The sequence below is a fragment of the Castor canadensis genome, chromosome 6, assembly GCF_047511655.1.
Source record: "Castor canadensis chromosome 6, mCasCan1.hap1v2, whole genome shotgun sequence".
Taxonomy (NCBI): Eukaryota; Metazoa; Chordata; class Mammalia; order Rodentia; family Castoridae; genus Castor; species Castor canadensis.
In genome coordinates, this window is record NC_133391.1 from 42,794,592 (window position 1) to 42,819,804 (window position 25,213).

A 25,213-nucleotide genomic window follows, 5' to 3' on the forward strand; every position below is an offset into this window, starting at 1 on the left:
TTTCTCTATGAATTTGCTTCTACTAGGTATTTCATATAAGTGGAATCAAACAATATTTGTTCTTTTGTGTCCAGTTTCTTTCACTAAGCATGATGTTTTCATGGCTTGTCTATGTCATAGCATGTGTGAGAATTTCATTCCTCTTTAAGGCTAAATAATATTCCATTGTGTGTATATTCCACTTTGGTTTTCTATTGCTCTGTGCATGCAAGGAAAGCTTCTTCTTGGTTGTGTTTCAGGCACCAGTGAAGATCCCAGGTGAATAAGGGTTTCAGTGTGGGGTCTCTATTGCCCACCCTGCGAGACACGCCTTGGAGGTGGGCCTTGATCTGCCCAGTGGACACTGTTGGGCACAGTAACCCAGGGCTTCTATCAGTCTGTGGACAGAGACAGTTGCACTGTTCCGAAAGGAACACCAGACCCACCATCAAGGAACCTAAGTGCTTGTCACAACTGGGCTAGATGTGTGTCCTCAACAGTTCCCTCCTTTCAGTACAGCAGGTGGTGGGAATGTATGACCCCGTTCTTCCAGCTCCATGTATCCCACAAAGTCATCCATGTTCTGAGACAGCAGTGCCGCCATGTGGCCTGGGCAGAGCAGACACTCAGGACGTATTTGTGTCCTATGGAAAGAATGCCTGAGAGAGAATGAGAAAGTGGATGGAGCCCAGGGGTTGGGGCTCCTTTGTGTCTTGGGTAGAGAATAGACAGGAGGCTGTGTTTAGATGTTCAGGCTGTTCAGGTTGAATGGTATCTTAAGTTGTAAAGCTATCTGAATAAAGCCTGCTAAGTGTAGTATTGCTGTTGTGTTAATTGCGTTTGTATTGTACAGAGATGAAATTGTATGACTGAGCGACTCATCGATTCTGCGTGGTGTAGAATTCTTGGCAGCCTCAACAAATACACATACATAAATTTAAATGGGTATTTACAGGCTCTCTAGGGATGGACTCTCCCACCTGGAGTCTGTTACACAGCAGATCTGAGCCGCATAGTTCAACACAGGAAGGTGGCATCTCGTACGCTCCTGTGCGTGCACATGTGCCACAGAGCATGCTACATGAAGGTCGTGCCAGTCCCTCGCGATTGGCTCTATGTAGAGACCCCCACTGCCTGCATAGATTCTGTTCACAAGGAGTTTGTGTTCCTCTGAGCACACATCCTAATAATGCTGTTGATGCTGGGCGTTGTGTTATACTATGACATGTGTCTGTATTTACGGAGAGGAAGTGAAGAAGAGATCTCTGCTCCTTTCCATTTTCTGGAACCCAGCCGTGCCTTAGCCAATGCCTTCTGCGTGCAGGCCACGCATTGTCACTGTCACTTGCCATGTGGTTTTGGAGGACTTCAGAAGTCACCCACCACTTTGGAATGGTGTTCCAAATTACAAGGAAAACCACAAAAGCAGTGAGCCCGCTTCTCAAATGACATCTTAGGCAGAACCCAGCATATAAAGTTGGTAAAAGTCTCCCAGGGGGCCAGCAAGAAGTAGCCCCTTGTTTTGTCCACATCCCATCATACCGGTTCCTGGACTCCCTTCAGCTAGGTCAGGACCCTTGGCCAACTCAGCATGCAGTGCAGGAGTGTGTGGGGAGTCAGATCCCCACTTACTTGGCCTTCCCTATCTGGACCTTCATCTAGCCTGGGAAGCCTAGAGTTCACTACAGCGTTACCTATATAAATTTTACAGGTAGGGAAACAGAACAGAGCGGTAAAGCAACTTGCCCAAAGACACTTGAGCAGTTGGTGCTGGCAACAAGATCAATGATTATTTCCATCAACTTCCTTTAGGAGGTTATGTTTCTTTGGGAAAGAAACACTGAGAAAGGTATCTCTGGTGCCCAGGAGGCAAGATGAGCTGAGCAGACCTTTGCACAGAAGGTCAGGAAGTCTGGTTTCCTGTCCTTGTCATCTGCCTCCCTGGCCTTAGAATCTTATCAGTGTCCTAGTTTTTCAGGGGAGCAAGTTAGTTAAATAACCTACAAGATGCCTCCTGTCTTCCAAACCCCATGACTTTAAGCAGGGTCCTGTAACTTCTGCCTGGAGCTCAGTTCCCATGACAACTAGGGACTTTCTTGAGATGAAATTTTTGATGAAATAGATGCTCAGGTGGGAATCTGTGGCAGTTTTCCTTACTGGGTTCCCTAGCATGAACCTTCTCCCAGGACGTCCACACTGAGCCCTGCCTGTCAGCTGAACTTTGCTCTGAGCCTAACCTCTACACATCTCACCACATTATCTCCAATTCAGCAAGTCCGTAACTGATGTCTCCACCTTTCTTCAAGGCCTCTCTTCCTCTTGCTCAAGTCCTCTACTTTGGTGAGAGGCATTACCAGCCACATGGTCACTCAGTTAGAACCCTCAGGGAGAGGACAGTGCACCTCTTCTCTGTCCTGCCTCTTACACCACCCCTACATGTGACCAGAAACCAAAGTACACTCCAGTGTCTCATAAATCCATGTGGGTCCACCAATCTCACTCTCTCTACCTTGGCTTAAGCCATCATGACCTTTGCTTGGCTCACTCCCTCACCCACCACCCACTCTTCAGCCAGTGCCAGACTTGCAGGACACCCCTGACCAGGTCATTCCCTGGAATGGAACTCAAGCATCTCAAGAACCCCTACTTTGGTAAATCCTTCCATACTGTTGTACTGGAAATATCTGTCTACCCCCGATTGTGCTATACCAGGAGATCACTGAGGTCAGTTTCTGAGCCCTTTTTCCCAAGTCTCCAGTGCTCAGCAGCATACATAAATAAGTTGGTGAGTGTCTGAGTGAAGGTTTGATTGAGTGACTCTCTGTCATGTGGGGTGGGTCTTTCTGGGTCTCTATGTTATATGCCAGGGTGTGAAACAAACATTGCATAGCATGGAGCAAGGAACAAGTTATTGGGAAAACTTACATAGGCCACCATTCAGTAAGAAAAGTGAGAGATCCCTGGTCCTTCCATCTCACACAGTGGTGTGACAGGTCCAGGGTGCGCTGGGTCTGCAGTGTGAGTCTGTCTCAGTGGAGGGAAGCTCGCTCCCCCAGAGTGCTGTCTTTCATAGGGCAAATCAGCTAGGGAAGGCAGTGCTGACTGTGTGGGAGTAAACAGACTGCTTGGTGCCAGGCAGTCTGGATCAAGGGTGCCAGCTGTTTATTGGAGTTGTCTGAGAATGCCAGCTTCCCCAGCATCTTGGGTCCTTGGTATCTTTGGGACATTGCTGGTATCCCTGTGGTTGGAGGAACTCTGAGCTTTGACACTATCTCTCCCGTTGTCTAGACACCCCAGAGAGAGCACCAGGGTCAGTTTCTGATGGTTCACCTAGTTGTGCCACACTGGTCTTGAATGACTGAGTGGATGGATAGATGGATGGATGGGTGAGTAGAATGAGGAATGCATGCATGGGTGGATGGATGGGCAAGTTAATGAAAATATAAAAGCAATGGGTATATATGTGAGTCCATGGAAGTACCTGGCACCTAGTGAAATCCAACTTGTATTTGGTTCCCTTTTATTTTCTTCACTTCTCATCCCAGCTCTAACTTTGTGGGTTTCCACAGAGGTTTGTTCAGGTATGGAGGGGGGTGGCCCTGTCATCTGGTGCTAAACGTGGAAGCTCCATCATGGGTGGGGGTGAGAGTCTGGGACTGAGTGACTGGCAGCTCCTCCCCTTCCCTTTCTCAGGTTGCGTGGGGCCTCTTGTAACATGTCTTCCCTTACCACTGCCCTGGTGCACACTCTGAGACAGTATAACCTAACTTGAAAAGGCTAACACTTTCACACATGACCACTAGTCAGCCGCATCACCAGACAAACCTTCCGGTGCTAAAGTGGGGAGAAAGTGAAGGAAGAATCTGTCTCCTGGCTGCTGATTACACCTGACCCTCTGCTCCCTGCCCACTGTCACTGTTCAACTGGGCCTTCTTCAGCCCCTGGGCCAGTGGTTCTTAGACTTCAAGGTGCTTCAGACACACCAGGAATTATCTAAAACAAGGACATTGTCTAGGACAGGAGGAATTGTCCTGTCCTCCACCAGGGACTGCTGTCACCTCAGAATGCTGCTTCTGCTGACCTGGGCTGTGTCTGCAGACAGAGTGGTATTTTCCCAAGAAAGAGACCTCAAATGTCCAGATCTCCATATGTGAGCAGGTGGCCTCTGGGTTGCTGCTGAGATCTTTAGTGTCTTCATTTCTCTGTGGCTGCATTTTTGCTGTGTTAGTTTGGAGAGTAGCTAGTCACCTCCCCAGACCCCAGTCTATTACCTACAGGGCTTGTTACCACAGAATTCTGACTCTATCTTCCTGGGGTTCTGGTTCACCCCTTTCTCAACTCTTCTCCTCTGCCCTGATCCTATTTCCCTTTGAATCAAAACCCTATGAGTTCTCTTCTACACTAAATGTTGCCTGGGGACCCCATTGTGTTTCCCCCACCACAGAAGGCAGCATTCTCTTCCACCTGTGGTCACGTGTGGCTTCACAATGGAGTTACAATCTGGGAAGGGCACCGTCAGGTCATTTCGTCCTTTTGCAGACATCACAGAGTGTACTTCTGCAAGCCAAGATGGTCACTAGGTAATAGAACCTTTTGGAGCCACTGTCACACATGCAGATGGTGGCTGACTGAAATGTCACTGTGGCAAGCCTGACTGTGCTTGTGAGATTTGCTGGTTCAGAACTTTCCAAGTCCCTAACCTAATGACTAATTTCTCTCGCTTTTCTATTTTTGCTTCTTAGGAACGAGTGGAATATCTCTTTCTCATAATTTTTACCGTGGAAGCATTTTTAAAAGTAATCGCCTATGGACTTCTCTTTCACCCCAACGCTTACCTCCGCAATGGTTGGAATTTACTAGATTTTATAATTGTGGTTGTAGGGTAAGTACAACTGCCTTTCTCCTTTCCCTGGCCTTACCCAGGCATGTCTCATTCTCCCTCTGCACGCCTGTGTCTTTCTGATGTGTGGTTCATATCTGTACTTGCCTTCAGGCACAATGAAAGGATCTGTTAAAATCACTTTCAGTTCAGTTTGTTCAAAAGGACAGGAGTTGTCAGCTAAGAGCATCCCTTGTCACTACTTTCACACATGTGCACACATAGAGATCTGCACACACACACACGTGAACCTGAGTGCTCTTTGTGGAACCATTGTCCTCTATGCAACTGAGGCCTTCCTCTGCTCCAGGACTTTTATTTCCTCTCTAACCACACATGGCCCAGCAGTTCCCCAGCCGCTTCCCCACTGTATTCCTGAGCTTGCCTGGAATGGGCATTCCACAGGGGTGGAGCGAGGGGGTTGGCATACACCACACTGTCAGGCTGTGCCTGTGATCCATATGACACTCATGTCCCATCCCTTCCTCATTGCCACATCTTGCTGTGACCCAAGAAAACCAGGCTGTTCAAGATAGCTGGATGAGAAGAAAACAGGGAATCCTGAAAGGCTGAGGTTATGACTAACCACACCAAATCCAGAGGCTTCTTCCTCCAAACACCTGGATCCACATTAGTGTAAGATTAGTCAGTTCAGGAATAGTAAATAAAATTTGGAAGCAATGATCTCATTATCAAGAAATTAATAACTTTTTAGCTGGACATGGTGGCACACACCTGTAGTGCCAGCTACTCAGGTGGCAGAGATCAGGAGGATTGTAGTTCAAGTTCTCATCTCAACAAACACGCGGTACTTGGTGGCACGTGCCTTTAATTCCAGCTACAAGGGAGGCATATAGATAGGAGGATCGCAGTCTGAAGCCAATCCTGGGGGGGAACGTGAGACCCTATCTAAAAAAATAACTAAAGCAAAAAGGGCTGTGAACATGGCTTAGGTGGTAAAGAATCTGCTTACCAAACCCCAATACCACCACCACCAAAAAAGTAATTTCTCAAAAACTCTGTCCATAAAACACTTAACATGCCTACATATGCTATGCAATATAATTTATTAGACTTTGTGGATAACGTTCCAACAACTCAAGTCTTTGGTAAAAAGCTGGGAGGGAGAGGGTGTCTCCTTTCTGCTTCAAAAATGAGCTGGCTCTTCTCAGCTGATGTGGTCATCCTCAGAGCCTGGCAAACATTTCCAGGACAGCCACCCTGCCCTTGCTCTCCCTGGTCAGAAAGCCTTCAGTGTCAAGGGCAGGATGTCTGGAAGCTCTTATCCCAGGAGCCTATTGTTGGCAAATCCTTTTGTGCCATCCCAGAAGAGACCTAGGCCCTGGGGGCTGCTCCAGAGTGGCTCCCATCATTATCTCTTCATGGTCTTCACTGCAGGACGCTCATTCACAAGTTACGTCCTTGTCCTTGGCCATCTGAATGACTCCTAGCATCGTTTGGACCTGTGCTACAGTTTTCCATCTTGCCTGGCCAGTGAATGACACATTTGGGCCACATGGACACCAGGGACATTTGGGAGACACGAGCGAGGACTTCTAAGGTTATTAGTTATGAGGTGTAAGTCTGCCTGTAGAGGATGGGAGAGGATGCAGTTCCATGAGCTATTTTTGCTGGTCTGAATAAATGAAGAACAATTAAACAAATGCCTTGAATGAACTCAGTAAACCACAGCAGCAGTCCCAATGGTTACTCAGGTTCCCCCAGATCCTTTTAAAATTCAGCATCTTTTTCAAGGCCTCAGTCTCCTGGGAGCCTGTGACACGCACACAGAAAAGAGCCTCAGGAATGAGAGAGACTTGCAGGACAGGTTTCATTTAGCAGAGATACAACATTTCTTCTCAGGTTGATGGAAGGAGTTGCAATTGACTGAATGTGCTCAGCCACATTCATGTCACCATTGGAGCAAGCTTTTACAGGGTAGTCAGGTTCTGGTCCCTAGCCCTGAGGTCTAGGCTAAGAGGCTGATGAGAAGGAGAGACATTTCAAGCTTGGCATGCTTGGAAGAGATGCCTCTGTGTCATTTAAATCATGGAAGTTATGAGGCTAACACCTGCTCAACTATGGGTCACCATGGTCTTTAGGTCCCCCCCCACCTCCTCCCCTCCCCCGATCTCACACAAGACCATGTTCACCAGCTACTTTCTCTTCTGCAGGGCCATTGTTTAGGGGCTCTCCATCCTTCTAAATCTCAGCCCATCCTTCTAAATCTCAGCCCATCCTTCTAAATACAAAAACTGGTCCTCCATCCCCAGAGGGTACAGCTTCCCACCTCTCCCAGCCATGACACTTTTTTACCTCTCTGCTTCCCTCTGTCTCTTGGGAAATCTCTGTTGTCCTGGGCCCTCCTCTGGCTTCCTGGAGGAAGGTTTCTTCAGGTCCCCATCCTGCCCTGCTACTTGTCTGCTTGCTGCACAGCACCAGCACTGCTGGTGACATGTGACAAGAAGCATTTCCTTACCAAAGTGGAGAGGTCCCCTTGGCATACAAGGGGTGGGACCGCTCAGTGAATGCAAAGGGACTTCAGAGGCCTCTGTGAGCCACCTCCTTGTAAGAACTGAGGACGCCTCAGAAAAATCCCCCACTCAGGAGACTCTACCCTAGCCACAAAGCCTTTTGTTACACCCCATCCCTGTCTCCTTGGCAGTATGGTGGCCCTGCCTCTCTGATTTTCTGGCCCTCTGGAGCCTTCTTGTGGATCTCAATTAAAAGCTCTAATGCCCAGCTACAGAACTGCAAATCACACCTCCTGAAAAATCCCCAGTGAAGCATCTACATCTGAATCCATCCCTTCGGAACAAGGGAGCACAAAGCAGTGGGTTTGCCTTACCCAGCTAATCAAGGAGACGCACACTGGGCTCTATGAGCCAAGAAGAGCACCTCCCTACTCCCACTTCTTAATTTTCTGCCCCTTCAAAATTGAAAGCAGACACTTAATAAAGAGTCTCAAGCTGGGGGTAGTGGTTAAAAGAGAAGAAAGTCATCTAGTCTCTGCTCCCATCACCGAAAAATATTCTGTGAACATCTTGTACTCCAATAAGCATATTGCTTTCTTCCAGGAATACTGGGAAGGAGATGTGGTTTGGATTTGGAGTTTGTTGGGCCAGCTTGTAATGGGTCTTCGTTTCCTCAGGTTGCAGTGATCTAGATCTCAGTGGAAAGAACATTTTCCTTGCAGGGCAAAGATTTCTTCCCACCCCTCCACCCCCCACCCCCACTCTCCCATCCTGGCAACTTCTGCCTGGAACTCCAGACCTATGACCCCAGCTGACATGAAATCATCACTTTGCCCCATTGAGTGTAAGAATCAGCGGGCTTGGGGAGCTTTAGATAGGATCTGGAGAAAGCAGGCAAACTTTCTTTTTTTTTGGAGGGGTGGGGTTTGGCACAGTGCTGGGGATCTAGCCCAGGGCCTCATGCATAGGAGGCAAACCTTGCAGTTACAGAACCCATTGCTCAAAAGCCTCACTCCAAAGCCCAGCACATGAGGCAGACCGAAGCTGCTCTGAGAAACCTAGGCACCAGAGTCCCAGCCACTCTGCTTTGGCCTCTCTGCCCAAGATGTCCCTGAGGGCTTCCAATGGGCAATTTGAAAATCCTTTATCTGGAACAACCCCCTCATTGCCAGCCTCCCCCACCACCACCACCACACTGACTCTGGGCTATATATAGCTAAGCCCCCATCTGTATCTGGACCCCTGTTCCTAGGTTTAGTTTCCTGGAGCATGAATTATTGAAGGAACTCAAGCTTGTTGCTCAAGATCCAAAGTTGCCCTGGTCCATCAGTCCTTTGATAGAGTCCCAGTTCTGACTTGGATGTCCTCCTCTGTGACCCCCAAGCCCACCAAAGCAGACACGAGATTCAATACACGCTCTGCTGACAGCAGTAGAGTTGTTTCTAGGTGTAGAGGACAGAAATTAACCATGATGCTCTTTCTCCCTTTTCTCTTGGTTCCCAATAAAAGCCCAGGACTCCAGCGTCCTCCCTCATCACAGTCCTCTTCCCATCTGGCTCTGCACATTCTGGGGTCTAAACCCTTCCTTTCACTACCTCATCCCAAAGCTCCCCCACTGCACCCTCTGCTCCCCGTTAGTCTGTCACCTATCAGGGGTTGGCAGACATTGTCTATAAGGGCCAGATGCTAACGTTTAGCTGTGTAAGCCATGCAGAATCTGTTCCAGCTGCTCAGGTTTGCCTAGGAAAATAGTGATGTATAAATGAGTGGGTGTAACTGCATGCCAATAAAACTTTATTCACAAAATGGTGACCCACCTGCCCTGAATCCTCAGCTTTGTGGATCTGGTCAGCTTTTTTTTCTGGTCACTCCTTTTCCTTCTGGCTCTCACCAAGCACATTGCTTCTCTACAGCCTCTCAGGAGGCAGCAGCTGCCTCTCCCAGGTGACTGATTCCACTGCCTTCTCCTGATCCTGCTTTCAGACCTGGCCCTTCCCCTCTCTAAAGCGTTCTTTTGCTCTCTGTCATCAGACCCTCTGCCCCCAGGCCTTTTGCAGCCTTCAGCTCACCTGTGAGTCACTCCTCCTTCCTTGTACCTTGAAGACATTAGCTGTTGGCATACCCCAACTCTCTTGCCTTTGTGCCTCCAACCCTTCTCAGTTCCTGGATGTCACCTCCAGGGATCTTGACCTCCATCCTATCTCAGCCACCCATGCCAGTACCCTGTCACAGCTAATAACTGCACCCTCCCCAGAATGTCCCATCTAACATCCTGCTCCCAACTACCACCACCTCACTTTTGGCACCTTCCTCACATCCAACCCCAACAACCCATTCACCCTACCATATCCTTTCTGTTCCCTGTCCTTCATGTCCACTCCACCTGCCAATCTGCTTAGATGTCACACTCCACCATATCGACCCCACACTGGCATTGACACTTAGCTCCTTTATTTTTCTCTTCATTGGTCTCGCTCACCTGGAGAAACACCAACCGTGACCAAATCCAGGGAGATCCGCTTGGCACCTGCAAAGGATAGAGAGATACACAGAACCTAGCTGTATCTCACTCCCACTCATGACCTCCAGGAGCCTGTGATGCCTGGCAAGCCAACTTCATGCTCCCACGCATTCCCTCCTCTGCTGTCTTAGGTGATTCTTTGCTGGCTTTATCTCTCTTCAAACTTCTAGTGCCCCCTCCTTCCCCCTCACATTTTCCGCTGATGACCTTGGAATTACTCTCCTGAGAAAAGATGCAATCAGAAGAGAACTTTGCTATGTCCCCACAACCGTATCTGTACCCTTGTAATGTGCCTTCCTAGGTCTTTCCTCCCCAATCTCCCTTCCCACCTGAAGGCTCTTTGCATGGTGTTCACTGTTCCTTCCCCAGTCTAAGGCCAAGCCCTCAATGTGCCACACACCCCTTCCTGCCTTCCGAAGGGCATCAGTCCTTCTAGTTATTGTTTCCTCTAACTTCTGCATCATCAGATTTTCTGTGAGATGATTCCCATCGCACTCAAAAATGTTGTCATATCTCCCGGCAGAACTCTCTAGACTCCACACCCAATTTGGCAACCACCTGCTCACACTTACATCACAGTTCCTCAAAGGCATTGTGTATAAGTAGTCACTAGTCCCATGTGGCCATCAGCACTTGAAAAGCAGCTGATCTGGCTGGAGATGGGTTGTAAGTGTAAAATACATAGCCTCTTTCAAAGATGTTATATATAACAGAGAATGACAAACATCTCATTAGTACTTTTTATTACATGATGAGATGATAATATCTTGGCAATGTTGGATTAGATAAAATATATTATCATAGTTCATTTCACCTGTTTTTTGTTTTTTTATGTTGCCACTAGTAAGGTTAAATCACATTTAGGGCGAAGGCTCTTTATTTGCACTGTCTCCAACTTCTCCCATTCCCTCTGGGGCTTTTGCCCCACTGCTCACCAAAACAGGTGTTTTCTCAATCTCAAGTCTTCATTCTGCTGACTCCCTCCAGTGGTCAGGTTCCTCTGTGTCTCTGGACACAGTTCACCATTTCTTCTCACCCACCACTTTCTTTATGGAAGTGTCTTCACTTTTCCTCCTTATCGGTCTCTTGTTGGTTTTTCCTCTCTTTCACCCCTCAATGTTGGAGGACCCCATAATTTAGTCTTTCACTAAATCACCTTCACCTTCTACAACAGCCTCCTAGGTGATGTCATGTGATCCAACTTTAAATACAATCTAAACAGCAAACACATTTGCTTCCCAGCCTGGACCTCCCTCAGACCTCCAGACACGTACATTCAACCCAAGATATCCATTCAGACATCCAGTCACAACTCAAACTTGGAAAATTCCCAGTAAAACCCTTCATATCCATCTTGCCACGTCTCAGCCTTCCAGGTGCTCAAGCCAAAACTCTTGGAATCGTCTTTTACTTGTCTCCTTTCTCATACTCCGCAACTAGTCCATCAGCTCTATCTTAAAATAAATTCTTAATCCGACTTTTTCTCCCTGCCTCCAACATGGCCTGGGCTAAGCCCCTAGCATTGCTCACCTAGACCATTGGAGTGGCCCATTCTGGCCTGGCCCACCACAGGTCATCATTCTTTCTCAACATTACAAAGATTCTTTTGGGACTTCAGTAAGATCGCGTCACTCTTCCGCTCAAATTCCCAATGGCTTCTTTCTGTGAGAAAATAAAGCAGGTGCGCCCAACAGGGCTCCTTATTTCACTCTGACTTAATTTCCCACTGTCCTCCCCTCACCTTCTCTGCTCCAGGCACACCAGTAGCTTGTTGTCTCTGCTCCCCTGTCACCAGGACTTCCTTTCCCAACCTCTATACAAAGGAAGGCACCTCACCCTGTCTTTGCATTCTTCTCAGCAGTGTCACTACAGTTACTGATTGCAGAGCTCCCCGTGTGAGCTCCTTGAGGGCAAGACCAAGTCTGCTCCATTCTAGCCCCGGTGTGTAGAACGGTGCCTGGCACACAGTAGGATTCATTTGTTGGAGGACTTGGTGTGCTAGCACAGAGTGGAAATTGGCTTGCCTCTGTCTCATGCTTTGTGTGTGACTTGACTCCCATTCTTATTGAACCATTTGGTCATTCTTCCATTTGTTCACTAGACATCTTTTAAGCAGCTGTGGTGTGCCAGTACAAGGTAGATGTCTATGAAGTCATTTATTTGTGCCCTGGAGCAAATCAAAGAGAAAGCTGGTAGGGGGAAGGGAGAGAAAGTGTGTGGTCCCTGGCTCTCATGGGAGGGTGAGCTAGGACACCACAGAGGTTACCCCTAAAGAGACTTCACCTGCCCTGCACTTGTGTCCAGGACCCCCAGCTCACTAGAGCCAGATGTGTTCACATCTTTCTGGTGGCCAACCCTCACTTCCCTCAGTGTGCTCTGGGCTGTGGTGACCCTGCTGGCATGGGTGACACCCCCCACTGAGGGACTGTCATAACTGTTCATTCATGTGCCTTCCCACCGTCACACGTATGGGGCCTGCAAACTTCTGGTTCAGGCCATGTTCAGCAATAGGAGCCCAGCTGGGCAACAGGACGCTGCTCTGACAGCTCTTCTCTTTCTTCCCTTTTAGGCTTTTTAGTGCAATTTTAGAACAAGCAACCAAAGCAGATGGAGCAAATGCTCTAGGAGGGAAAGGGGCTGGATTTGATGTGAAGGCGCTGAGGGCTTTCCGTGTGCTGCGCCCCCTGAGGCTGGTGTCCGGAGTCCCGAGTAAGTAAAGCCATTATTCCTGTTGACAATGTTGACTATGTTACCTTGTCACCACCTTCTTGTTCCCTTGGCTGAACTGCCAGAGCTACCTTGCAGAGGAAACCGATTTCCTATAAATTGCAGGTTTTCTTTAAAATGAGTCCCTCTGATTTAAAGAACCCAAGTTCTGATGCAAATGCCTCAAACATACATGGCCCAGCCCCTGTGAAGACCTAGAGAGAGTTCCCAGAGATCATGTGGCCAAAGCCAGCTGACCTGCACAAAGACCACAGTCCCAGGGCCTCTACATGTCCTTGGAGGCCTGGCTGAAGCTACACATTTGCTGCAGAGGTGTCAGGATGGCAGAGCCCATTAATCTCCATGCTTTCTTTCTGTGTTTTTCCAAACAACATCAGTAAAGCCCCACTGGATGTTCTAAACATTCTGTCTTGCCATTTCTCTCAGCCCCCACCTCCTTCATGTCAAATGCCAGGCTGCAGAGCCCTCTAGAGAGACACGACACCTGCCATTGTGAGAGTGGGTTTCTCCTAAGGGATGGTGTCCAGCTCTCTGAATTAGGTAAGCCCATCAACCACGCCAAAGCCTCCTCCTCCCCACCGAGCTCAGCAGCTCCAGCCTCCCTCATCAACTCTAGCCAATCCCAGCCCTCCTGTTCCTGGGGCCATGACTTTCAGAGTCCTCCTACCTCCTCATTCTTGCTCAATCTGTATTGCTCCAGAACACTGGGCTTCTTTGCTGAGCTTTTACACACTCAAGTCAGCTCTATTTCCCCATGTCTTAAGACATAGGAGCCACCTAAGCCTGGACTGAACCAGACCTGCTTAGAGATGGGGACAAGGGATAGAAGAGAAGAGAGGTCCTATGAGCACACAGCTCTTCTTGCTGGGTTACATTCATGCTGCTTGGTGATATCTCTTAGAGCCAGAAAACCCCAGAAATGAGGACTCATTGTCAATCTGCTCATTTTTTTTTTTTTATGTGTGCACGGAATAGTGGAAACATTTTTCCATTACATAATTACCTAGCAGCAAAGTCAGGTCTAGAACCAGGTCTTCAGACTTCCAGTCCCAACTCTCTTTCCTACTCTACCACACCACCTCCTTTAAAGAATTAAGGGTTATATAACTCTTGATTGTCTTTGAGTTTTGTGCATATCTCTTGCCTCTTCAATTACCTTAAAGGAAAAGTTCCTCGAAACTCAGAATTGTTTCTTATATTGTCCCCAATCCTGTACAAAGCCTCGATTGGTCTCTAGACAGGGCAGGAGAATTTCTGAATGAGCGGAAGCAAATATGGTGGATTGTCTTAAACTCAAAAGCAGCAGATACCTAACCTGCACAGCACAATTAAAACAGACATTCTCAACTTGCCCTTGACCATTTTGGGGTGCTTAGGAATAGGAGCCAAGTAGTTGATGCCCAGGTCCAGTTCCACTTTTGTGAAGCCTAAAACATTTGAGTTTTCTTGGCCAATCAGCCATAACTTGGTGGACTTTCTTCAGAGGAGTGAGAAGGGAAGCTGAAAGTGACTTTTTAACATGACTCTAAAGAGCTTATGAAGATGTAGCCAATGTTTTAATGATAGAATTATGAGTTAATCCTGGACTTTGTTACCTAGTGCTTATTAGGAGCTCTGGATTTCAAAGGGTTTCTTGTTTATTAGGAATTTTTTGGGTGGGACTGGGGTGGTATTGAACTCAGGGCTTTACACTTATAAAGCAGGTGCTCTACTGTTTGAGCCACACCTCCAGCCCATTTTATTCTGGTTATTTTGGAGATGGGGGGTCTCACTAACTGTTTGCCCAGCTGGCCTGAAATCTCAGTCCTCCTGATCGCAACCTCCTAAGTAACTAAGATTGCATGCGTGAGCCACTGGCACCTGGCAGGATTTCACATGTTATGTTTAGGATTAGCGCATATCATAAAGATAAGCATGGCCCTCTCACTGGAGGACTTTGACTGGCAAATACAAGAGCACGTCAGTCAACTGCAGGATCAAATGAACCCAAATGCTTCAGCACCTGTAACCAGATGCTGACCTCGTGGGACTCTGAGCTAGACCAGGTTCCTTGTGTCATCTAACTCCAAAGCCCAGATTGCAGGAGCCCCCACCATGTTGCTGTCATGGAAGAGGGTGGATGCTCACATCACACTGACAGTTCCAAATTTATGCTTGTAGATGCCTCACATCACAGCTGCTCACATTTCACTGGCCAAAGGAACTTGCATAGCTAACCCCAAAGATGACAGGGCAAAGAATTATAGTTGGCTCTCCTTAGCCCTTTGTTCTGCATCTGAGGATTCAACCAACTGCTGATTTAAAACATTTTTTAAATGATATCTGTACTGAACATACACAGATTTTGCTTGTTTTTTTTTTTTTAGTGGCCTTAGGTTTGAACTCAGGGCTTAGCACTTGATAGGCAGGCACTCTACCACTTGAGCCACACTCTAGCCATTTTTGCTCTGGTTGTTTTTGAGATAAGGTCTTGCTTTTTGTGTAGGCCAGCCTGGACAGCAGTCCTCCTATTTGTTCTTCCCCACAAAGCTGGAAAGCTGGGGTGACTGGCATTTGCAGCCAGTCCCAATCATTGGTGGAGATGGTGTCTCACAAACTTTTTTGCCTGAACTGGTCTCAAACCACAGTCCTCCTGATGTCTGCCTCCCAAGTACCTAGGATTGCAGGCTTGAGCCACTGTGGCTAGCCAGATGTTTTATCTTGTTATTAATCCCTAAAAATACAGTATAAGAACTATATTCACAGCATTTATGCTGTATTTGGTATCATAACTAATCTGAGATGATTAAAAGCACGCAGGACAATGTGCATAGGTTATATGCAAATATTACGCTGTTTATAAAAGGGACTTGAGCATCTGGGTTTTCGGTGTCTGAAACCAGCAGGTCCTGGAACCAGTTCCCTAAGGACACTAAGGGATGGTCACATACTCTTAACTACCAAGAAGCATAGCCAAGTAACTGTGAACATATGATATGATCTGCCACAAAGAGATGGGAAGATTATTGTCAGCAGAAATAGTTACAGTAATTACTTTAGTACAGAGATTCTGAATTAGCCACTCATGCTTCTGTGCACTGGACAGCAGAGGTGTATTACACAGAGTGACTAGGGGTCATCACAAAGAAACTTCCTAAAGGAAGTGCTTTCTCTCATCTGCACTGAAATAATGATAGACCTGTAACTGGGGTCTGGAAGAGGTAGGGCTCCTTGGAATTCTCTCATGACAGCCCCTCAGATACAAATCTCTCTCCCTCTCTCTCTCTCTTTCTCTTTCTCTTTCTCTAGGACTGGGAATTAAACTCAGAATCTTCCACTTGCTAGGTAGGCACTCTACCACTTGAGCCACACCCCAAGTCCTTTTGCTTTAAATTTGTTTTTCAGATGGGTCTCGCACTTTTGTGATCCTCCTACCTCTGCCTCCTGAGTAACTGGGATTATAGGTGTGAGCCACCATCCCCAGCCTGTCTTCCTTTACTCCTTGAATACACTCCAAGCCTGCTTTCTTTCTCTCCCACTGCTGCCCCAGAACACCTCTTGTCAAGACCACCAGTGACCCAGTGCTGTTGACCTTGCTCTTTCTGCAGCCTTGAGTTGAGCCACAATAGCTGACTGCCCCTTGTTTTTAAAACACTGTTTTTACTTGTCTTCTGGGACACTGTTCTTTCTTAGCTCAGCCCTCACTTCACTGATTTTTCCTTCTGGGAATGTTTAGCTGTTTCCCCCTCATCTTCTCACCCTGTGCAACACTGGAAAGTGCCAGGCTAAATCCTTGCACCCATTCTCTAGCTACAACTCTTCTCTCATTTTCCTGTCTCATCTACTCTCGTGACACTAAATATCATCTGCTAGTCTTTTCATGATGACCAGCCATCTGTCCCTGATTGCCCCCTCCAGTCCTTTCATTGCATCTTGAATGAGTGTCTTGAACTGAGCATACCAATCACAGCTGCTCCAGCTCCCCCAATCCTTTCCTGTGGCCTCAGGGCCACATTTAGGTTAGTTTTGCTCACAGCTGAGTCTTCATCACCTACAATGGCAGGTGAATGTTAGTATAACACACTCATAGCTGAGTGGCATAGCTACACACAGCAGAGCCCCCTGGCTCCCCAAAATGATATGGATGCTGAAAGACCTCCCCCCACATGTGCTAGGTGGTGTATAGATATGGAGGGTGCTGTTTCTTGTAACAGAGGTTAATTGGGTGGTTTTTGAGATCTGCAACACTAAACCAAGGGTGTGAGGAGGCCAGAAAGTTTTGCTGCTTTTTTTGGTGGGACTAAGGTTTGAATTCAGGGCTTTGCACTCATAAAGCAGATGCTCTACCACTTAGGCCACACTTCCAGTCCATTTTTCTCTGGTTATTTTGGAGATGGGGTCTTGTGAACTATTTTCCTGAGCTGGCCTTGAACTGTGATCCTCCTGATTTCAGCCTCCCAAGTAGCTAGATTACAGGCGTAAGCCATCAGCACCCGGCTTGGTGCTCTTTTTTAAATGTCTGTATATATATACTAAATACCACTGGAATCTTACAGATTATTTAGGGAGAGAGATGACTGTGAGGGTACAGGCCTATGAATCACTGATCGCTTTGTTCCACAAGATGTATGGGGTATTCACTTTTTGTAATATTTTGCTGGCCACTGTGGTAGACACTGAAGTGAGTCAGATGGTAAGTAAGAAGTATAGTAGGAAACATACGTCCACAAGTAATACATAGAATGAAACAGTAGAGATGCCTAAAAAAAACTTTAGGCAAGATGTGATGAGTTCTCTGACAAGTAAGCTTTCGGGATGCCATGCTTCTGGGAGCAGGGGCAGAGAGAATCAGGAGAGCCTTCCTGGAGGAGGTGGTATATGGGTTGGATCTCAAAAGACAAACAAGGAGAGGTATTCCAGGAGATTATGAAAAGAAAGGCCAATGACTGTGGCCCTGGAGATGTACATAGACAAGGTGCAAAGTTTAGGGGTTGATGAACCACAGAGGTAAAAATCAGATTGACTCTTGCGAGATTTGCTTCCTTTGCTTCATTGAGACTTCCACAGTAGAGAAAACCGGTCCCTCTTCTAGAGAGCTCCCACTCTTCTGCTGGAGAGCAGAAGCGCTGGAAAGTGTGGATATTGTACCAAAGGCTAAGCCATATGGAACAGTAAACATTGCACAATGAACACGAGCCATAAATATGGAGAGCTGTGATTAAATATTTACAATGTATAGACAAGGAGTACGCCTATTTGGGGAACAGTAAGCAAGAGGTCCTATCCTCCTTTTCACATAATCCCATCCATATGCCCCCCTGGAGAAGACCTTCCAACACTGGTCTGAACACAGGGAGCAGCCAACTGGGGAGGAGAAACCATCTTTTAGATTTCTTTGGCCTCTGACAAAACTTGGAGCAGCCCAGACTTGATCTAATGCTGAAGAAGACTGAATGGCTGCCTCCCCACAAAACCCACACTACCTACCCTCCCCTGCCATGAGCACTTCCTGTGAGCCCAGCACTCACCAGGCAGCAGGCCTCAGAGGTGGGCAGGACGCATTGCCCATCTGTCGAGACCCACCAACGCTTCCAAGACTTCTTGTGTGTTATCTTCCTAATATATGAATTTTTTAATAAGATTAGCTCATGTAGGATGAAAGTTGAAAGTGATACTTCCACAAGCTTGTTGTTAAACAAAGGTGAGAAGGAGCATCGGGGATTACGTGTGGAAAGGAGCCAGGCTCTCCTGATTTTCTTTGCTCATGTTAGAAATGTTTTTTGAGACAAACCAGCACCTGTCAGTCCACAAACACTGGTGGATCTGTGGGAAAGACTTAAGACACAGTGGTTTTGAACCTGAGCCCTTGAATCAGACTGCCTGACTTCTACTTGCGGTGTGACCTTGGGGAACTTTCTAAGCATCTCTGTGCCTTGATTTCCTCAACTGTAAAATGAGAATAATAGTAGAGCCCAGTCCATGTGTGGTTGAAAGAGAAAATGAGTTCAGGCATGCAAAGCACTTAAACAGGGCCTTGATCAGTTCAGTTGTAGCCTGTGTGTTATACGTATAATAGAAATAAACGGCAAGATCACCATCAAGAGAAAGTGGTGTGTGTGTGTCTAAAAATAAAGAACATTCAAGAGCTAAATAGCAATCAAAGACCAAAAACTGGCAGCGAAGATCACGACTGATTACTTGACTTGTACTCATTGATCATGAAACGCATTCTAGGGCAGAGCTACCGGGGACTGTGACAGTCAGGAAACATATTCTGAGATGAGCCTTGAGGTTTCTGGAGGAGAGGCAGGGATGGAGATGGAAGGACTTGTGGGGAGCCTTGTGTGTTGGGTTACCAATGAAGGCCACCCTGGCCAACACATACTTGTGTGCATGGACCAGGCCCACCATGGAGAAGGAAGAGGTGAGAGCCTGGCAAGAAGCCAGCAGGGAATCAGGCAGTACTCTGACATCTCCTGCTGTTGCTTCTGCACTAGATACATTCTGAGGACCATGCTGCAGAGAGACAGCTAAATGTCAACTGGGTGGAGCTGACAATGGATATTGAACTCCAGGGAGATTCATGAACCTTCCCCAGATTCTGGTGGCAGACTGGGTCAAAGCCAGACCAAGGCAGACTACTGCTGCCCACTGATGGCCCCCTCCCTGCACACCTCCATTCCAGAGACCACATCTGGAGCATCCTGTGCTCTGCTGGGCACTCTGCCAGGTGATCCCACACTCCACGACACCAGACATCCTGAATGAATTAGTTACGGCTTAGATCTTCAATGTTCCCCCAAGGTCATGTACTCAAGGCTTGGTCATAGGCACCAATCTTTGGTGTTGGTACCTTTAAGAGTTGGGGCCTACAATAGGAGAAGGGGACCAGGAACTAGAGAAAAGGTGAGATCAAAAAGAATTAACCTAGAAGGTAACACACACGCACAGGAAACTAATGTGAGTCAATGCCCTGTATAGCTATCCTTATCTCAACAAGCAAAAACCCTTGTTCCTTCCTATTATTGCTTATACTCTCTCTACAACAAAATTAGGCAAAATAGTTTCTGCTGGGTATTGAGGGGGTGTGGGGGAGAGGGAGGGGGCGGAGTGGGTGGTAAGGGAGGGGTGGGGGCAGGGGGGAGAAAAGACCCAAGCCTTGTATGCACATATGAATAATAAAAAAAAAAGAGGTGGGGCCTAGTGGGAGGAAGTTAGGTCATTGGGGGTGTACCCCTGAATGTGAATAGTAGGACCCTGGCTCTTTCTCTGTCTTTTTGCTTCCTGGCCACCATGAGGTGAGCAGGTTTCCTCTGCCATGTGCTCCCACCATGATATATTGTAGCACCAGAAGCCTAAAAGCAGCAGAGCCAAGAGACCACGGACTGAAACTTCTGAATCGTGAACCAAAATAAACCTCTCCTTCTTTAAGTTGATTATCTCAGGTATTTTGTCATAGCCACAGAAAGCCGACTAACACAGAATCTTTAACTTAAAGGGGCCTGCTATGAAAGTTAGCAACTCATGATGCATCAGATGAGCCACACTCATCCTGAGATGCAGTTGTCCCCCCAGAGCAGCTTTTCCTTCCTGGGGATCAGTAACTATAGACTACTGATCTACAGTAATTAGCAAACGTGCCAGTTAATCAGACCTGCAGGGGGCAGATTAGTTACTAAAAACCACTTTTCTGAATGTTTCCATACTTCGATGGTTCAGAAGCAGCTGTGCTGTTCTGCTTGGAGTTTGCTTCTTATAAGTTGAGCCACAATGGATCTGCAACTCCCATTGTCATTACTCCCCAGAAAGGCCCAGAGTTGTACCCACTCTGTGATAGAGAGGAGGGCACTGCCTGGACAAGGTCCCAGAAAACAACAGATGCCCTCCCTTCTATTCCAGATTTGATGAGAGAAGCTTCTTGAACTCATGGAACTCAGTCCCTGAAATTGACATACTGAGTCCCAGAGAAGACCTTGGTCAGAGCAGAGACTCCAGTCCCCACTACTTTATTCCCAACCCTTGCCCTTTCCCCTGCCTGCATCACCATCTTCCTGATTCCCTCAGTCCTGGTGAGAGTAACTCTAATGCAATGTGGCAGTGTGTTAGAGCACAGGTGGTGGCTAGAGGCCCCGAATCCAACCCTGCCTCTCTTCCCCAGTGTGGCAGCCTCGGGAAGTCAGTTCTCACTCTCGACATCTGTCCTGCACCTGTCCCTTGAAGGGCTTAGGCTGGCCTGTGTGTCTCCTCCCCACCTCCACCATGCTTTCCCCTCTGCACCAGCCCTGCCTCTGCCCCTCACAGAGCCTTCTGCCTCCCATCCTCTGCTCTTTCCCCTTCATGTCCCCTTGACATGTCTCTCTCCTCACTTTCTACTTTGCTGTCTCTGCCTTTTCATCCCTTTTGTCCTAAAAATGTATTATATTTCATAAGGCCTTAAACCAAAATGAGGGGACACTTATAAAGCCACTTTCAAGGACACAGGCATATGGGGGGGTGGTTCCCAAGGCCCCTCCTCATTCTTACTTCTCAGACCACCAGGCCCCAAGACCCACTGCCCCTGACTCAGAAATCCTCTCTGCAGCATCTCCTAGGCAACCTTCTCTACCCCTTCCTCCCTGGAAGTGGGAAGTAACAACTTGTGTTGTGGACGTCCTACTCAAACCCTCTTCCGGAATTGGAATGCCTGCATGGGGAGTGACTATAGACAGCTAGTCCTACTGAGTGTCCCTCATCTAGGTGGGAATGCTACAGCCAGCAAGTTCAGCAGCTTTCTCAAGGTCACATCTAGTGGCAGGTGCACAGGACTCTCCATCCTACACAGCCTACACAGGCTGAAGGAGGACTCTACCAGAGACCACAATGGGCAGCCCAGTTTTGTAGACTCTCTGACTTCACAGAGCCTGGGACACATTTTGTCACATCCACCTCCAGGAGGAAAGCAAACACAGGGAATGTTCGGCTTCTGCCCACCTTGCTGCTTGTGGCTGCCCAGGTCTGGTGTTGCTGAGGTGAGGCAACCTGTGAACAGCAAGGCTTCTCCACACTCCAAATAGGTAGGCTTCCTGGTGGAAAACAGCATCACATCTCACTTGGCTTCAGAGGAGCAAGTTGGCTTTGCTGAAAGGAGTCCCAGGTCAGCTCTGGTATGTTGGCCTGGCCTATCGGAAACAGGATAGAATTTAGAACAGGGTACCACACACCCAAAACCCACTCCTCCAATATCTTCCTGTTTGAGGCTACCAGAAATTGATGCTCACCCTTTCTCTCATCACCTGGCAGTGACATTTGGTCTGTCCCTGCAGACAGCACTTCCTGTGCCCCCCCCCTCCTCTTGGCTCTTTTTCTTCTAGTGCCCCAAAGCAGAACTGCTGGACCAGATGTCCAGGGGCACAGCTTTACTCCTGGCTCTGCTGCCCACTTCTCTTTGCCTCAATTTCTCTGTCTACAAAGTAGGATGAACAGAGGGTACACCATAATTAGGGCAAGACTTATTCCTATAAGTTCCATGCCCCTTTAGCAACAAAAATTCTATGAGTTCACCTCTTGAAGGAGAATTTGGGGACTGTGATAAGCCACTGCATCACCCAAAGGTGGCAAAGTGAGTTAATTTACAAAGAAGAGGATATCAGGACCTCCGGCTCCGCTATTGTGGAGTTTTTACAAAGAGATAAATCGATAATAGTGTGTGACTACACTGGGGAAATCTCTATTATTTGTTGTTCTAGATAGAGCAGGGTAAAAAATAATGATGACAAAGAATGCATCGCATCACATAGCAACATCTCCATTTACCAACATGCACAGACATTCCCCCATGATGAAATGTCCCTTCTCTGTGTGAGAACAAAATGTAGGTGGTGATAACTGTTAGGGCTCCCACCAACTGAAAGCAATATACAGCATCAGGGAAAAACATTCAGACTCCAAGACTTTGATTAGCTGATTAACCAGCCCAGTGGTTCAGGAACACAGGAACATTATCCCTAATTTATGGTCAGTCAAGAACAACCCCAAGTACTTCTTGCAAAGTAATGCATGGAGAAGGGTTCAGACTGTTCCCCAGTGGAGAGGAATATAATCCAGGACCCAGACTCTTGTTGGGACAAACACAACTGTCCCCACAGAAATGTGCTGCAGGGTGCCCTGGCTGGCAGAAGGAGCTGATGAGAAACTGTGTTAGTGCCACCTCGGGGCTTATGATGAAGTGGGAGGCACTTCAGGCCTGCAGGCAAGGAGACCAGAGATCTACATCTGGCCAGCTGCATGACCTTGTCACTTGTCCTCTGACCTTTGGTTTCCATATCTGTGAAATGAGAGGGTTAAACTCAATTCTCAAGTTCCTTTGAGAATTATCATTCCATGCTTCAAGGACAGAGAACAGCAATGACCTGAGAATTTCTCTTTTAATCATTCATCTTAGACCCAGGGCTGTCATTGGCAGGATGTGAACTTGGGTAAATCCCTTCACTCCTCAGCTCCCAATACAGTCAGTCCAGAGGTGGGAGAATATGTCATATGATATATGTCAGCAACCATTTATAAGCACTGGTCATGAGCCCAGAGCCGTGGCAGGTGGCATATAATTGCAAAAGCCAGGGGAGCTTCTTAAACTTTAGCTCCATGACTGATTCTCTTTTGTGCTTGGCCCTTTTCTGGAGAGCATCGAACATGCAAGAATAGTCAAAGCAAGGAGATTATCACCTAATCAAAAATAATGGTTATTATAAAGGACTTTTAGGCTTATAAGTGACCCATGCCTTCTAAGTGCTGGAAAGAAAAACGAGGGGGAAATGAAATGAAGATGCAGTGAAGCCAGTGTCCCATGAAGTGATCAATCTATGGAACGTGAGCCCTGTGCACCGGATACTTCTGGTTATTCTCTCTGGCTGATTCATGAGTTAGTGGTTAAGGACACAGACAGCAGAGTACCACTACCTAGGTCCACATTCCTAGAGCCACACTTCATTAGCCATGTGCTTCCATTCCATGATCTATAAAATGGAGGCTAAAATTGTATCTACCTCATAGAGTTGTTGTAAGGATTCAATAAATAAATGCTGGCAAAGCATTTAAAGCCATGCTCATCACATAGGGCACATTCAGTAGATATTAGCTGTTAGTGTTCCTATGGGTCTGATTTCCTATCTACCTACCTCCAGGCCCTATATTGGACCTTAAGAGGAAGTGGACTTTCCATGCTTGATTTCTAAGTAACATTTGTGTTAGCTTTCCATTACTGTAACAAATATCTAAAGAATCAACTTATAAAGAGAGAAGGTTTCAGAGGTTCTAGTTCATGATCCATTGGCCCCATTGCTTTTGGGCCTGTAGTGAGGCAATGCATCGTGGTGGGAAGTACACAGCAGAGCATAACTGCTCATCTCATGGCCAGAAAGTGAGAGAGAGAGAGAGAGAGCAGAAGTGATCAAGGTCACACAATCCCCATGAAGGGCACACCCCCAATGACCTGAAGCTTCCACCACTTCCTTATGGAACCACACTGGGGAACAAGCCTTTAATGCATGGCTCCTTGAAGAACATTCAAGATCCAAACCATAACAACTTTACTGAAGTATAATTTACATTCAATAAAACTTATATCCAAAGAAATTCACACATTTTAAATGTGCAGTCACATTTACCCAACCTCCATCCTGTATGATTGTTACACATCTTTTATTTATAGAGACATTATAAAGCACATACAATGTTATCATTTTCACTTTAAACAATCAGTTGTCTTTTAAGTAAATTATGAGAAAAACTAAAACATGGTCTTTTTACCTTTGCCTACTTATTTATCAGTCTTGATGCTCCACTCCTCTCTGTAGAAAGAAGTTCCTTCTTTCCCTTCATAACATTCTTTAGTATGCTGCTGCTGATCTCAGCTTTCAAGTATCTGCATATGTCTTTACAGCATCCTCTTTGTGAAGAATGTTTTTGCTGGAAACAGAATTCTTGATTGACAGGGTTTTTCCTATAACTTTAAATATGTTGTCCGATTTCCTCCTGGCCTCAATTGTCTCTGATGAGTAGTCATTGATGTTCTTATCATGGTCTCCTTGCACATGTTGTTTTTTCACTCACTCCTTCCAACATTTTTCTTCTATCTTTGGCTTCCAGAAGTTTGATTATGATGTGCCTCTTGTGGTTTTCAGTCACTTGTCCTGCTTGGAGTTTGCTGAGTTTCTCAGATCCATATATAAATTGGAGGTTTTCATCAAGTTTAGAAAGCTAAATCTGACCATTATTTCTTCAAATACTTTTTCTTTCCCACTTTCACTCTTCTCTTTTGGGACTCCATTTATACATATGTTTGGCCATTGTATAGTATCTTATTGGTCCCTGAGGCTTTCTTTAGTTTTTTTTTTTGAAATCTGTGTTCCATAATTTCTGTTGACTATCCTTCCAATTCACTCACTTTTTCCTCTGAAGTCTCTGTCTTCACTGAACTCATTCAGTGAATTTTTCAATTATAGAGTTTCCATTTGATTCCTTTTTAGAGTTTCCATTTTATGTCTTTAACACCATATACTGATATACTTCACTGGATTTGTTTTCCTTTAATTTTTAGCATCTGTTTTAAAATCCTTGTTGCCAAGTCCAACATCTGAATGATCTCAGTTTCTACTTCCTATTTTTGGCTTTTTACTG

The 25,213-nt window shown here is 46.7% G+C and overlaps 1 protein-coding gene across 29 annotated transcripts in view; it reads left to right on the top strand.

Annotated features, from left to right (window-relative positions):
* Cacna1c (calcium voltage-gated channel subunit alpha1 C) overlaps positions 1 to 25,213 on the top strand; it is a 644,607-nt gene that overhangs the window by 428,141 nt on the left and 191,253 nt on the right. For all 29 annotated transcript variants that reach the window (XM_074076408.1, XM_074076392.1, XM_074076410.1 and 26 more), the window contains 2 exons: positions 4,722 to 4,861; positions 12,423 to 12,562. In XM_074076408.1, coding sequence (XP_073932509.1) covers positions 4,722 to 4,861; positions 12,423 to 12,562 — 280 coding nt within the window. The remainder of the gene's footprint in view (positions 1 to 4,721; positions 4,862 to 12,422; positions 12,563 to 25,213) is intronic.